The 15,870-nt window shown below is 55.8% G+C and overlaps 3 protein-coding genes across 3 annotated transcripts; 1 reads left to right on the top strand and 2 right to left on the bottom strand.

The window, feature by feature from the left end:
- Positions 1 to 618: 618 nt before the first annotated feature.
- On the bottom strand, positions 619 to 1,668 carry E0L32_012153 (uncharacterized protein; the record flags this gene model as incomplete). Its single annotated transcript, XM_031134962.1, has 2 exons — positions 619 to 1,317; positions 1,432 to 1,668. 2 exons carry the CDS (start codon positions 1,666 to 1,668, stop codon positions 619 to 621), a joined length of 936 nt encoding a protein of 311 aa, XP_030999078.1.
- A 1,093-nt stretch (positions 1,669 to 2,761) lies between these two features.
- On the bottom strand, positions 2,762 to 6,292 carry E0L32_012154 (uncharacterized protein; the record flags this gene model as incomplete). The annotated part of the gene is made up of 2 exons (XM_031134963.1): positions 2,762 to 4,591; positions 4,889 to 6,292. 2 exons carry the CDS (start codon positions 6,290 to 6,292, stop codon positions 2,762 to 2,764), a joined length of 3,234 nt encoding a protein of 1,077 aa, XP_030999079.1.
- Positions 6,293 to 13,126: 6,834 nt separating this feature from the next.
- Positions 13,127 to 15,469, top strand: E0L32_012155 (uncharacterized protein; the record flags this gene model as incomplete). The annotated part of the gene is made up of 1 exon (XM_031134964.1): positions 13,127 to 15,469. The coding sequence occupies one exon, from the start codon at positions 13,127 to 13,129 to the stop codon at positions 15,467 to 15,469; it is 2,343 nt and encodes a 780-aa protein (XP_030999080.1).
- Between the last annotated feature and the right edge of the window lie 401 nt (positions 15,470 to 15,870).

Raw genomic sequence — 15,870 nt, forward strand, 5'->3', positions numbered from 1 at the left:
GGCGGAGTCTGGGAAGATACCATTATCTTTTTTTGGACTTGAAAAGACAGCCAGGAGTATGGGTCTCTGTGCGGCTGTCCTGGGACGCAGGAGGACGAATGCGGGAGAACAGGGTACGCATTCACTCGAGAGAACAGAAAAGAGGTGTTGGGGCTATCCACGGACCTCACGAAGGACATGGGAATCTTTGTCGCGGGCGAACAAGGGGGGTGAAAGACCCACGCGACGACAATTCCACCAACGAACGATGAAAGATGAAACGAGCAAAAGATTTTCAGACTTGACATGCATTCGCACACGGTACATACATGGGACACGTCAAAGACGTCTGTCTATCTTAGAGAGAGAGAGAGAGAGGAAGAGAGAGCGAAAGAAGGAGATATCCTGGGGCATAAACGAGGTCTTTGTCAGTGGCCTTTTTGTCACATTCTACCCATCCAAGCAACAATATACCACAGATAGCACACGAAAGAAGTATAAAACATTTGAAGTTCATGAATCTCTTTGGCTCGATTCATCGGCATGTCCGATTCTATCTTTGTCTCGTCTCTCATGGCATACTGTTTCGTGACTAGGCGAGGGAGGCGAGGGAGGCTCCATCTCAATCTCAACCACATCTCAAGCACCTCGACCACGACCCCGACCCCTTCCTCGGCCGCCACCACCACCTCGCTGCTTCCCATGCGGGACCACAATCTTCAGGCCCGCAGGCAGGTCCGCGACCCGCTCGCCGTCCTTCCAGAGCACGCCCACGCCCGAGCCCTCGCGGCCCCGGACCTCGGCAAAGTACCGGCTCGGCACGAGCCCGGCCTCGGCGTCGCCCTCGCACAGGACGACGCCGTTGGCGCTGCGCCACCACGTCAGCGCGCCGTCGCGCATGCTCCGCGCGGCGTCGACGTAGACGAGCAGCTCGGCGTCGCGCCGCATGCCGCTGACCACCGCGGCGGCGGCGTCGGGCCCGGACCCCCCCTCAGGCAAGCCCGTCGCGCAGTGCACGTGCGTGCGGCTCATGGGCTTGAGGCCGCCGGACGCGACGATGCGCGGCCAGAAGGCGAAGTAGGTCCCGTGGACGACGGTGGGCGGCACCGTGGCGGGCGTGAGCTGCTCCAGGTGCGCCGTCGACTCGAGCTTGATCGAGTGGCCCTGGTTGGCGCGGATGAGGAAGTCGGCCGGGTCCTGTCCGGCTTGCTCGCCCTCGCCCTCGCCGTCGCCCTCGCCGCGCAGCTTGAGCGTGAAGCGCTGCTTGTCGTTGCTGGCGACGAGGCTCCGGATCTCGTCGAGGGTGGGCGAGAGGTTGCGCAGGGGTGCCCACGCCATCTTTGTGGATTTTACAGCAAATTTAGTTTTCTTTTTTTTTATGTCCCGTCATTGTAAAGAGAGAAGGGAAAGACAGAGAGAGAGAGAGAGAGAGAGGGAGAGAGAGGGACTCACCACCCGGTCTAGCGGTGCGTATCCTTCATCGTCGAGCTTGATACCAGCGTTCTCGGCCTGGTGCCGGAGCAAGCGTGACAAGGTCTTGGATATGGTCGTTTCGCGATTCCGGCCGCCCCCACCACCTCCTCCTCCACGAAACTGTGACCCTCCGCCGCCTCCTCGGCCTCGACGGTGACCGCCGTGGGCGCCAGCTGTGAGTCTATCCTGCAGCCTGTCGGCCTGGTCTCGATCCATGATCCGTCGTGGCCAGAGTCTGAGCCGGCGCAGGCTATGAGCAAGGCGTAAAGAAGAGTGAGGATATGATGGGGTGGGGATATTTCTTGTCGTCCGCCGAGACGACGTGGCCAGAAAGAAGAAGATGCTGCGAGGAGACAGCGTGAACGGCGAAATGCGATTTAGTATGTGTAATGATGAGGGAAGGCACAACAGCCGGGACGAGGAGATGTGCTGCTCCTAGTGAAAGTGATATATGAGTTGGGCCTAGCTGGAATTGAAGTGAGTGAACCTGGGTGTGTACCCAATTCAGCTGGTGGGCTGTATTTTCAGCTCGTCCTTAGCTTGGCTCTGAATTAATTAATTACAGCTCGCCGGCCTGAGTCACCCACCGGAAGCAGCATGTTATCAATCCACAACCCCCATCAACCCATCAGCAGGGATATCAGATGAATCTAAACTCACGTTGGTGACTGAATTGCCAAATGAGTCTTTTTGTATCGCGCAAATGTCCGCTACAAGGCTACATGACAGATTAAAGGGTCTACACTCCTGACCATTTGGTCGTCCGGGTGGCATGAAATACTCTGGCAGCAAATGCATCTCGGACAAGATTGGCGAAGACAACTCGTTGTATTGTACACTATGTTCGCGACCACCTTGCGGTATTCAATATTGACTGATTATTGGCTTTCATGTACAAGTAAAAAGAGCCCTCCTCCGTTGTCAGAATAGAACAGACAAGACAAGAAAACAAAAAGACGCCGACGATATGACTCGATTCGTTAGGACGTTTCGTTTGAAAAATATAAAAAGGAGGAACGCCATCTTCAATGATGAATAGGGTGCTGCCGTGTTTTGGTTTCATGAAGCCGTGCATGCCTGCCCCGTGAGGATATGTTGCTGGTTCGTATGTACACAAAAGAACGCCCTGCGTGACACCAGAAAGTTGTTGGGGAAAAAAGGACAAAGGAACAGAAATTATGAATCTATTGGTACATTCGTCAAACACCGCCGAAAAGGTCATGGGAGAATCGAAGACGTCGTTAGAAGGCGTTGTAAAAGTAGAATGGTATCGGTGCTTCGTGCATATTGTGCATATTGTGCAAAGTCATTATCTGTGTGACCCGAGTTGGGAGGCCGTCCCGGACAAGCTGGGGATCGCGCTCTCGCGCCTCCTGCTGATGCTGCTGGTCCGGTTGAGCATGGCCGTCTGTCCCAGTGAGAACTGTCGCTGCCCGCGGTCCTCGGCCAGTTTCTCGACGACACTGTTGGTGTCCCGTTCTGGTGTAGACCGGTCGAGGAACCGCCGTTGGGACGAGATGGACGGGAGAGCGAGGCGAGACGTGATGGTGGACGACAGGAGTCGCCGCCGAGGCAGTGCCGAAGCACTTGGCGAAGCTGTCTCTATCGACGGCATGGGTTGTTGGGCTGGCTGCTCGCGAGGCACGGTCCTCAACCCCGCTACCTCGGTAGCTGCCCGAGACGGAGCCCGGAACCGGGAACCGTCGTCATCATCGTCGTTTGTTCCTTTCCGCGGGCGCAGGAGCAACGACGACTTGCGCCCTTCCTCGGGCTCCTCAGTCCCCGCGCGTCGAGTCCTGAGGAACGTGGATTTTCGACCAGACTGCTCCTCTGGTTCCTCGGTGCCTGCGCGTCGAGTCCGGGAGACCAGTAATGACGACCTTCGTCCTGCGGCTTCAGAGGGCGCGTTCGGAGAGAGAGCAAACCGGGGCGTAGCGATAGCCGGGGACATCAATAGGCTAGATCTCCTGTCTTCGACTCTCGTTGCTGCTCTTGGGCTGGTAGCTGATTTCGGTATGGCCAGTTCAGTAGGCTGGGGTGGACGTCGCACTGGAGGCAAGCCTGCGAAGGTCTTGTTAAGAGTAGGGCTGAGAAGGGGTGTGCCCTCTTTCTCTCGCGGGGTTGAGACCTGCGGTGTCTTTTTCTGAGCGGCTTCGTCGCTCAGAGCGAGGCACAACTCGGTAAGACTTCGACAGATGCTTTCGGCCTTTCTTCGCAGTTGGCGGTCCGTCACAGTCGCTGTGCCGCCCACTCCAATGGTGCTCGCTCCGCTGGAGATCGGTCCAGGCTGGCCGACACCGCCCATCATATGTGACAAGGACAAGGCCTCAGTGGCGGCCGACTCGATGGCGCCATACACATCTGCGTTCAGGTGCGTCTTCACTTTGGAAAGGGCTGAGATCAGAATAGGTTGCGACTCGCGTTGCGAGGATGTGGTGCTGGCTGCTTCTGCTTGGGCTTGACCGCCAGAGGTGCGCTTCGGCGACCCTGACAGCGTCGTTGCATTCGTAGTGGCTGTCGCCGGCCTGTCGTCGGATGCTCGGGACATGGCCGCTCCAGAAGTTGGCGGGAGCTTGCCGGTCAGCTCGAGCCGGTGCAAACGCGACTTGAGATCATCAAGCTCGTCCCATACAGTAGACGGCGCCGCCGTTGACGCAGTCGACTCGGTGCCTTCTCGACCGTGGTGTCCGTCGTGGGCGTCCAGCTTGGTCGGATCAGCGCTTCGAGGCACCAGTGGTGATGAGTTGTAATTCTTGGCGAAGCCGTAGGGCGTCCGATGGGAACTGGATCGTCCAGGCACCCAGGAGCCGCCTTCTGTCACCGACGACCGTCTTCGCGCATACGTAGACATATTGTCGACCGGCGAGTCATGGAAGCCAGCAGATCTGGGCGTGCTAGGCGAAGGTCTCGCTGAAGAAACGACAGATCGAGCTGTCCGCGGCGTCTCGATCCTAGATACGGCCCGGCGAGCCAGCTCTCGGGTTGACTGTTGAGCAGGCGCGACGTCTCTCTGCGTGCTCGCTCGCGAATTCTCGCGCTGGTCTGATAATCTCCGCGGTATTTGTGGTGGAGAGGCAGCCTGGTAAGAAGGTATGGCTGCTGATAAAGGGCGCCGCTGGGTTGAGCGGATCAAACGTGTCTGGAGGATCGGTTAGTTTGTGATGGGTGGGATATTGAAAAGCTGCAGTCTTCCAACAAACACGCGTGTACGACAGAGCGGTCAAATATTTCCAGGTGATATCGGCAGACAGCCGAGACAAGCATGCAGTGTACGCCCGATGCATCTGCCATGACGGCATGGTGGGTTCGCCTCGTAAGACCTGAGAAGTGTGCGCGAAATGGAGTCAAGCACACCCTGAAGTCTCAGCCCCTTGGAGTTGCACTAACAAGCTCCAGAAGTATTGAACAAGTCAACTATGATGATTGGGTCACTTACGGCTGCGGTTTGTTCCTCGACCGGCCTGGCCGGCTCAGGCGCTCGACGTGTTGACTCTTCCCCGGCGATGCGCATGAACAGATCCCCCGTGTTCTCCTCGGGGGCGACACCAGCCGAGTCGGGCGGCGTCATCTGCGAATAGTGGTCGTCGGATCTTCCCTCAAGGGCGCGTAGTGTGCGATCATGCTGGTCAGCCTCGGACGCGTCGTCCGACTCGTCGCGGAGGCCGCGCAAATTCATATCGAGTTGCAGGCTCTTCCGGGACCCCGAAGAGCGGAATGAGCGAATGGGCGGGATGGCGGTGCGGCCTGATGAACCGTCGTTTCTCGGCGGCCGGAACGATACTGGTGGACGTGACGTCGGCTTCTTCTTGTCATCTGCAGGTTTGTCTTGAAGAGACTTGGGCAGAAGTAGCTCGCGCTGTCCTTGGGCCCAGTCCTTGGTCGAGGGCGTGCCGGCGCTGGATCGTCGGATTATGGCGGGCGTGTTCGCATTCGGTCGCGGTTCGTGCCCGTCTGAACTGAACGAGGCGGGCGCACGACGCTGCTTGGATCGCGCGATGATCGTAGAGGATGAGGGAGCCGCGCTGGCGTTTGCCTGTTGGTCTCTGTCCTTGGAGGGCGAGTCTGGGTAGGATGCGGGCCGCCTCGGTGTAGTGGCGGCGGTGGCGGAGGGCGTGATCTGGGTCGATGTTGCGGGCGTCTGATCGGAGGATGCGCGAGATCGACCGGGGCTGGTGGGGGGATTGAGGGATGCTGAGGTCCTCGCTGAGGATGGGGCCGACGATGAGCCGGACGACTCGGCGGCCGATGTTGATGTCACGGGCGCAGAAGGCGGTGACGCAGCGGCGGGGGTGCTTTGTTGTGGTTGATGATGGTGATAGGGATGGTGGGTGGGTGGCGGCAGATGTTCTGCAGGTGTTTGGCGTTGGCGTTGAGTCGCTGTCGACACGGGGTTGGTCTGGCCGGTCTGACCCTGGTGGCTCTGCTGCACCTGGTGCAGATCTGGCTGCGGTAGCTCGGTGGGGTCGTTTGAGGTCTGCAGGTGGTCTGGGTCGGGCGAAACAGGCGAAGGGGGCATTTGGTGTTGCAAAAGGGCCGGCAGTGCCAGTGTTTCCCGCTTCAAGTCTGCAAAGCGGAAGGCCGGCAGCTTGGATGAATTGTGGTGTTGGCGGTGCGTCGTGTGGTGCGTGTCTCTTTCCCTGGCCTTGTTCCCAGCTGTGGTGGTGGTGGTGGTGGTGGTGACGGCGTCGCTGATGAGGCCGCTGTCTCGCGGCGACTGATAGTGGCCGTGGGCGCAGGGTTCGGGGGCACTGCTGGCGCTAGCGTCCGCCGAGGCCGCTGTACGGTTGGGGGGTTGGCCCGTCTCAGGCGCCACAGTCGAGGTCGAGCTGGTGGAATTCATGACTGGATCTTTCCGCCCGCTCTGCCCTTCTCTCCTTCTCGATCTCCAATTCCTCTTGCCTGGTCGAGTTTCAGAGCCCCCGATTCTTCAGGCAGAATGGCGTATAATAGCATTAGTTATTGGGGGCGCTCTGACCAGGTGAACCCATGGGAGTGAGCTGCAGTCCCTGAGGCAGTCATTGGCACTCTGGCCAGCCTGTTATTCGGTGGGCAGGTCGGGGAAAAGGAGATGCGCAACCAGTGGTTCGTTTCCAAGGGAGCTGTCCCGGTACGGCCGGTCGATCGGACGGTAGCTCAGTCAAGAAACGCAGTGGGCTCAAGATCTAGGAGGGCGGCGAGCCATTCAAGCCCGTCGTCTTCCAGGAAAAAGAAGAGTTAGAGAGGAAAAGCAAAGAGATTTACTCCAACTCGCACAGGGTCGAGTCGAGTGAAGGGAGTGGAAAATTGTCGAGCTCCGGTGTCGACGGGGCTGGACTCCTTGACCAGAAATGGGAACTCTGCTAGCAAGACGGCCTGCAGCAAGCAGGGGCAGAGGCATCGTCTATCACTTTCTGAATTCATCAACTTCGTCCCCTTTCTCATCCTAGGCCCAGACAGGGGACGGACCCAGAAGCGAGCGAGCGACTTGTCCTAGAGGGCGGCGACACTGCGACGCTACGGTGCCATGGTGGGCAAGGTGGATGGTGGTCCCAGCACGCCAATGCTCGCGAGGCCCCAGCCCGCTGTCATTTCTCGCTGGACCTTCGCTAGCAGGAGGCGGGACGGACGTTAGCGCACCTTGCTTTTTTCGCTTTGCGGGGAGGATTTGTTTGTGGGAGCGCACGTTTCATCTGCGGGTGGCACGGATGTGTCGAAGGCTGGGAGAAGGTGATTTCTGGTGACGGACGTACTGGTGGCGCATTCATCACATGTGTCTATCTGCATGCAAGTCATGTCCCTTTTGCTTTTCCTGTCTTTTCTTCTTCTTTGCATCTTGCCTATCTTCTCTCGCTCCTCGCCTTTATGCATTGTGCATAACCCCTCGAATTGTTGTGTTGTGCTCTTTGTTCACGGCCGGCCAGGTTCCCCCAGAAGTGGATGACACCGTAAACAGACGGCAAAGGTGGACATGCAGACCAGACCAACACACACCTACATACGTCGATACAGCACATCGACAGTGCGCACTGATCAGTACAAACTGGATCTGGTTAGGGGATGTAAGATATGGCAACTCCTTGTAACTTGCGTTGTCCATCGACTGAGGATCACACTAGCAGGTCTCCCGCAGAGCCAGCGTGTTTGATGAACTCCACGCAACCTCGATTCGGGTATAGTTTCAGCTCCAAGAGGAAACGCTCAGGTCTGCGACATTGCTGGTGGCAGCTCCCCTCATAGCCACACTGCTCGCCAGCTTGACCGTGCGATCCTTACCACCCTGCCCTCAAACCTTGATCCAAGCTAGCCCACCCGTGCAAATTGAAGGACGTCCTGAACCTAGCAGAAAGCTCGGACAGTCCCACCCAGATGCCAGCTGTTGTCCGGCCGGTGCGTTATCCTTGGTGGTTCAACGCTGTGGATAGACACCCGTGACAAAGAGTCTGGGTGCAACGGAATACCTAGGTAAGAGTTGACTCTAATAAACGATGATGAACCTCCTGTGACAAGTATGGCTTCTCGTTAGTAGTGGAGTCGCCTACCTAGCTTTCTGTACGGAGTACTCTTTGAAAGATTGAAACTACGGACTATTACTCTTCTCAGTAGTACCTGTCCAATAACTAGATATGAATGTGTTCGTGCGTGGATTAGGGCAAGAAGCGTAACCATGCCGCCGAGATGCTGCCTTTGCTCTACTTCGCCTTCTTCAATAACCAGTACAGACCTGTCCCCTGATGAGTCATTGCAATTATATAAACTGCGGGAAGATGGCTTGTTGAGTCGTGGCTATGGATTCAAGTCAACATGAATGAAGGAGTGGCCCGTGGGAATATGTTTATATAAGTAAAGACGAACAAGAAGATTGGCTGGCAGGTGTGTAGCGACTTGTAGAGGGTACGATAGCACGGGCCGTGCAGCCACTTGTCTGCAAGAAGGAAGGCGGACGGCCGCTAATAAATCGACTTCAACAGAAGGGACATAGTCTGTACTTCGCAGTCTCGGACAAATAGAGTTGGCCAAGCAAAGTGCTTAGATGTAGACTTGGTCCCAAGACAATAGGAAATGACGTCCTCAGCCCGTGGTCTCCATAAGTCACATCGGTAAGCCTCTCAAAACTGTTTCGAAAACGCAGAATCGTGACTTGGTGGGTGATCAAGCGTCTTACTCCGTAGGTCAGGGACAGCTCAAACTGTCGAGAGTCCGCTGTCCAAGCAGGGCGAAGGAATATCGAAAGGATGTGTTCGCAATATTGGATATTTCGATCTGATGTGGAGCGAAAAGGGTCCGAAATTAAGTATGGAGTCAGCTGCAGGGTGTCAGGGGTCTCACCTTTCACACCTCGGCCATGCTCTTCCAAACAGAGGACTGACCTACTCTACTTGTACTCCGTACTTGTAGTGGCTGTTTCCGACAGTCCTGGAGCTGTATGTGCGCAATCAAATGTATGTAAGATTTTCGGCAGCTTATCCTTGTGAGATGGCAATCGATCAAGTACGGAAATACTGGGGCTTACGATTCCGTGCCTTAGTAAGAATCCTCCATCGGATCAGGGTAGCAGCACTTTGGATTCCGGAGAAGATGAGGATTGTGGGCCACATCTAGGTGAAGCAGTCAAGTACAAGTTGCGAAAAGCTCTTCCAGCCGGGAATAAGACAGTCACCGTATATGGTCCTCTTGGACCCAAAGCAGTGCCAAGAGCAAGAGAGTTCAGTCACGTTGAACAACAGCCTTACTACTTGTAGTCTGGGCAGGTGATCCGAGAGGAGGGGAGGACTGAACTCTTCCATCCACTCGCTGGTCAAAGATGGTGTTGTTCAGACGGAACAAGGCTTGCAGACTCCAATCAAGCGAGGAGATGTGATGGCTATATCAGGGGCGCAAACGTGACCGGCTTTGCTCGAATAAAGCTGTCAGTGCATGATGCTCTCGGGTCGGATGATCCTGATCGATCAAGCATCGTGTATAGCAGAGAGAGTGTTTGATCCGCCATCAAATCGTGGGACCACTGAAGACTCTCCAAATTTGAGGAGTGCCGGGTCATCGAGGCAATGCTACTGCCGAGCTCCTAAATGGTATGTAGATCAACAGGCACCACCGATGATACGGATATGGCAGATACGTTACCCTCCGAGACAGCAAGAACACCAGTTCGGTGTAGCGATTGCGGTTGCGATCAAAGAGTAGAGCTAGTCTACGAAGTGGTGCTTTGGAGCTGCCCTTGAGGAAACCGTCAGGGAAGACAACAGCATGATTGACCCGTCCCCGGAATGAGCGATCTCCCGCATGGCAGCCATGAGACCATTAAAGTAAGCTGCCGAGTGCAAAGCGAGGCATGAATCCAAGGAAACAGAAATCATAAAGTGTTGTGGTGTTTAGACACCTAGAAGTGAGCTGGGCCGGGTAGAGATGATGAAACAACTTGGTTGCAGAAACGCCTGTTCTCAACAAAGGATGTAGTCGAGTCTAAACATATGCAGTCTTAAAAGGCTATTGTTTTCTTTCTCTTCTCCCTCTTCTCCCTCTTTTCCCGCGAATCCAGCCAAGATTTTATTTATTTGTGTCCAGGGCAGGGAATTTCGTAGCTACATGCCCTAAAAACAAGAACAGGGAAGCCGATTCATTCTCCATGCGCGACAGGGACAATGCTGGCAAGTGGGAACTAACAAGCGTTGGCCGTTGCATGTTTCAGCTTTGCCAAGACGCTGGGAGGGAGGCCCGAGGCTTTTCTGCCTTTTAAGGTTTAGAGTCGATTCCAGGTTGGTTCTCAGGGGGAGGCTAAGCTGCCCGACTGTGCTGCTTTGCCTTTCAGCAGGGCTTACAGGGCCAGCTGGGCGAGTGCCAGGTACCCACACAACTGCGCCGAGCGACTCGGGGCTGTGATCTCGGTTTCTTCTCCTTCGTCTAAATTTGCGAGTTTCAGTATTTTGACCTGACCCTCGTCGTCAAGGGCTCGGTTTCGTGCATGTTTACCAGCGATGTGTTCATGATCCACAGCCTCTCGATTTCAGGTATTGTTGACCTGGCAACACTGCTTGGAGTTGATTGATCGGACGTGGTGCAGAAACAGATTCATCTCATCTGAGGTGCGAAACCGCGTGTCGAGATAACTACATTCACCCCTACCTATCCCAGACCCAGCTAACTATGTACAAGTAGGTACGTACAAGTAGAAAAGGCGGATACATACCCTATGGCAATTTTAGCCACCTTGTCTGTGTGTTATATATAGACGTCTAGCGGACAAGGGCGCTTCATGTCCGTGGCGCCGACCCTGTATCTGGTTGTTTGTTGCCTGTTGTGAAGTCCCAAGATTGGCTTCCAGTGTGTGAATGGTATTGTTTCGAGGAATCAGGGCACCAGAGAAGACGAAAGCCAGTTTTTGACATCCGCCAAGTAGCGCAGTGCATGAACAGGAGGGCAGTCCGCGAGACACACGGCGTGTCCGCCAGGTTGTGCACATCTGGTCACGGAGGAGGGACAATCGAGCAGAGCGTCAAAAGCGTGACCAAGATCGAGAAACATGGCCCAAATCTATAGATTCAGGCAGTCCATGTCAAATGCATTGACACCCGGCAATCTAGCTGAGGAAGCACTTCACCGTCTGCTGACTACCGTGCCGGAGATGGGAATGGGCCACAACTTCCGAAGTTGCTCTGATCGGTAATCCGTCGAAAGCGGATCCGCATCTCTCACCCGCCTCAAGCTGTGCCTCGCAGCCCGCGAGTCCACCTTGTCCTTGTTCTACGTGCTTTTTCGTGAGCCTGACGCTGCTACCCAAAGGGCCAAGTACCTAGCTTGCTTGAACAGCGCCGGGACGAGTCAGGTCGGCCTCGGCTGACAGCAGCTGAGAAATCAATCGACTCCGTAGGCTCACCTTCTAGCCGACCCGGGTCTGTTCCCGGTTCTAGTGGCCAGTTGAAGAGGAGGGCGCCGACGCTGTCGGGCCTGGCCAGGAAGTCGATCTCCGACGCCGCCCTCCAGATGCGCACGGAGGTACAAGCACTGTAGTGTAGACACTGCATGTAAGCCTACGGAGTAGATACCCAACAGAATCATGGACAAAGATGAATCCAGACCTTGATATGCATGGCGAGCCAGAGACAGCAAGAAGTCGATTGGCGAGGGCTCTCAACAGAGTCACCTCGCCATGCGGCCAAATTTGGATCCTGGAGCGTGATTGGGCCGAGAGGGGCGGCTAGCCGGTCTGCGCATGGCTATATTTAGCAGCGCTGTTGTTTCGCAAACACACTTTTGTTCACATGCAGCAGCCAACCACTGGCTGGAGCGGGCCTCTGCCATGTCGTGACTGGCTGGCCGCATGGATGTCGGCCCCTGAAGGCTGTCGCTATTGGCGAGCACTACCCTTGTCTGCCCCACTCACGCTCCCGCATCCAGACCCGCAAGTACCTTCATAGCGCAAATCCCGCCAGTCCTGCAGTTCCTCACGCCCACCCCTGGCGCGCCCGTTCAGGGCATTTTGCAGGCAGAGCAGCGCTGAAGGGCCGAGGATTTACAAGCCCCCTAGGAGGTAGGTACCGATTGGGGGAGGGGGGGCGTGTGCCTGTGTTGGAACTGATGTATCCCCTGGTCTACTTGGCCCTCAAACCCGTACAAAGTACCTCCTGGGGCTGCCAGTGCGGCGGCAACCACCATCCCACCCCCCTGCCAGTTCTCACAATCCCCTGGTCTCTTTCCCATGCTTCGTCTCTCAATCCTCCTCTCGCCCTCTCTCCTCCCTCATCTTTCGCGCGCTGCGCTCAATGCTGGCGCCAAGTCTGTGTCGTTTGTTGCCGCGATCCTCCATCCTCCACTCACATTCCGTCCTCTTTCTCACTCTGTTCTTCTCTTCTCTTCTCGATTCGCCTCGACTTTGCCTCGACTGAAGTGAAGGCGTGGTTTCGCGCTTCGCTCCGACATCGATTCTTCACTCCTCCTCCGCCTCACCCATCCGTCAAGAGGCACGCAACAACACACCTTGTTCACCACCTACTTTTCTCTTCTCCAGTCACTTCTACTTGGTGCGCAACCGCCGGCCTCTCTCCTACCTGCATTGGCCCTCTGGCTTTGACGCCTGCGTCTTGGGCTAACACATACCTCTTGTTCTCTTTCTTCAGCTCGACGACCATTCAAGCCATTCACTCGGCCCAGCCCTCGAACGGCCACTTCCACTGCCACCCAGTCCCGGCCATCTCGCAAGCGCTTACTTTCTTCAACTTCCCAAGTCGACACTCGCCAGCGATCAACAATGTGGTGACCTTGTTGACCCAACACGACTCTCTGCCGTTCTTCACATCTCATCTGTGTCCTCGACTTCACCCCTCATCGAGCCCTTCTTAAACGCAGCCACTCTCTTCCCAAAGGCAAGCCACTTGCTGGAGCAACCGCTTGTTACATTCACCATCGGGCCAGCCCTGATATCTGAGTAGGCTGCAGCACATTACATGATTGCAGGCTAGTCATTTGAGATAGAAGTCTTGCACCCCGAGCAACACTTTGGAGGAATCAGCAGGACTGTCCGAAGTAACTCGACCTCTTTGAGCCACTTGGCTACCGATCCCTCAGTCTCTCGGTCGTCTGAGAGCCAAGTGCGATTGGAGCATCATCAGAACTCGCCAGGAATTGGATTAGGCAGTCAAAGGGTGACTTGCTTGGATCTCGGGAGGGACCCATACATCAGACTGGCAGTAACTGGTTGAACATGCCTTCAGCTGCTGCGCGACAGTTATACGAGGACCAAATACCCTCGTTCATGTCCGTATTTGACCTCGAGTCCGGGGTCATGGACGGGCAGGGAACTGTCACTGTTGTCGACCCAAACATGATGGAAATCGAGCCTACAACCAAGTTCTCAGGCGAAGCTCAAACACAACTTCAACCGGCAGCCCTTCCTTCAGATCCCTCTCATCAACCCTCAGAGAGCCTATCCGCACGGATGTTTGAGTCTGCCGACTCATCTCCTACGACGACCATGTCATGCACCGATTCCTCTTCTCTCTCGGACCCATCGCCTTCTTCATCCCCCGATTCACCCGTCAACCTGGTCCCGTTGTCGTCTTATCCAGCCTCCAACTTTGGCGGTCTACCTTCAATTGGTGGTCTCACCGTCTCTGATTCAAACCTAGCGCGGCCTATGACCTCGCCCTCGCCGCGCCGCGCGCGAAACATGAAAGGCCTCTCAATACAGCCTCCTTTTGTCAGCAACTCATTGTCTTCTTCGCTCGTCTCCGAGCCCTCATCCCCTTCCTTCATCAAGCCGAAGATTCCTGCCATGAAGAGGAAGCCCAGCCAGCTCAGCCTCAAGACGAGCACTTCCGACTTGGCCAAGGCCACAACTCTAGAGATACCACAGTCCCCCTCTATACCACCAATTCTGCAGCGCCGCGCCTTGAAACACTCCACCTCTTCGCCTCATATGCTTTCTTCTCTGAAGTCGGCAACCTTCGGTCCTGCGGGTGGCATGACGATCCCGACAGTTCTTGAGCGCAACGAGTCCGGCTTGTCCTCGTTCCTGCGGCCACCGAAGCAATCCAACAGTGGTGGATTCGACTCGGCGATTCTCGAGGAGGAGTCCCCGATCCGCACACAAATCGCCAGCCGGGCCGCTTTTGAGTTCGAGCCTTATCATGAGCATGAGAATAACGAGGATCAAAAGACGCCCGGCTATCCGGACGGCCCCATTGCTATTTACGGCGACAATGTCTTCCTCTACCTAGAGCCCACAGCAGAGGAGGCGTCGAGGTTCGATGTGGTGATCAACGTCGCCCGTGAGGTTACCAACCCCTTCAAGGCGTGCCAACAAGCGTCAACTGAGCCAGCTACCGACGACAAGCCGATGGATGACTCGCCGATACCCGATACTGCTGTGACTGCGGCAAGCTACGCCACCGCCTTCGAGTTCCCCCAAGGAGATGCCACGCCAACAACTCCAAAGGCTGTTTCCTTCGCCCTGGCAGAGCCAGAGTACATTCACATTCCATGGGATCACAATACCGATATTTCTACTGATCTGATGAATCTCTGCGAAACCATTGAGAAGAAGACCAGGGAGGGGAAGAAGGTACTGATCCACTGCCAGCAAGGTGCCAGCCGATCTGCGAGTCTCATCATCGCATATGGTCTCTATCAAAACCCGGAGCTGAGCGTCAATGATGCGTACCGGGCCGCACAGTCCAAGAGCAGATGGATCAGCCCAAATATGCGGCTCATGTATTGCTTGCAGGACTTTCAAAAGGAGGTTTCCAAAAAGAAGCTGTCGCCGAACTCAGGCCTCAAGCCGCGATCGGGCCGAAGCCCAACGAAGCATCGAACCACCATGTCAGCATCGGAGGCCATCAGCACTTCACCCAAAGAGCCTCTTACTGCTCCCTTGCCAAGTGAGGATGGGGCCGATGGGAGTGCCAGCCCGGCAAAGAGTCCTCTTCGCCTACGTGGAAACTCTACGCCAAACAGCAGGGACCCCGTGTCTCCGGGCCCGTCATCGGCCCCCTCGAGCTTTTCCTGGACAGAGAAGGAGGACGAGTCGGACCCTCACAAATATGGCCGTTTTAATCTCGACAATACCCAGCTGAAACCCAGTCACCCCGACTCTGGCTTTGTTTCATCTAGCTCCTTGGGCTCGTTTGCCAAGCCGCCGCCATCACCTGGGTTTGGGAGCCACCGTTTCGGCGCACCAGCAGGAGGCTTTGGGTTGGTACCGCTCAACTTCGGAAGCATGGCGAGCATCGATGCCACCCGAGACAAGGCTTCTGGTGACCATCACATGACGGGTCTGAACAGTTATCCGGACGATGCAGCCCTCCTGTCCCCGCGCGTAGAGACAATGACCAACAACCCTCTGCACGGACATTTCACTGAGAGCATGGGTATGCGGTTCATCGAGGTGCCGCCCACGCCAAGTGAGGGCCTGTTTTCCCCGAGGGAGACGATGTTTCCGCGAGATCCATTCTCTCCGTTTGGGCGTCCGCCGCAAGTCGCAGACCCGAGGAGCCCCCCGACCAAGGGCGAGACCCCTATCGTCAGGTCAATCGACGAATTTATCTAGACTCTGTGAGGGCGCATCTTAGTCTATATACTTGACCTCCAGCCCAACGAGAGATACTCAAGATCGAGATATCTATTCATATCAATACCGCACTCGACATCAAATGTTTGAATCAATTACAATCGCTTTACAACATCATATGCATGGTCTCGGAGTTGGTGTCTGATGATGAAATCCTGTGCCGTCGTTTTGATGGTGGAAGCTCTCAGACATGGATCCAAATCCCACCTCGGGCTTTATGAAGCCCCAACAATTCTCATTTGTTCATTTTCCCAACACCGTCAATCACTTCCTGGTTCCTTCTTGGGACCACCCTCTGATCACTTTTGTTCCTGGCAAGCGTGGCACAAACGGATAGCAATATGAGGCTTGGACCGGAAACTCACGAAATGGGGCGCAAA

Source organism: Thyridium curvatum (assembly GCF_004353045.1).
Source record: "Thyridium curvatum strain D216 chromosome Unknown NODE_140_length_52492_cov_86.342863, whole genome shotgun sequence".
NCBI classification, from domain to species: domain Eukaryota; kingdom Fungi; phylum Ascomycota; class Sordariomycetes; order Thyridiales; family Thyridiaceae; genus Thyridium; species Thyridium curvatum.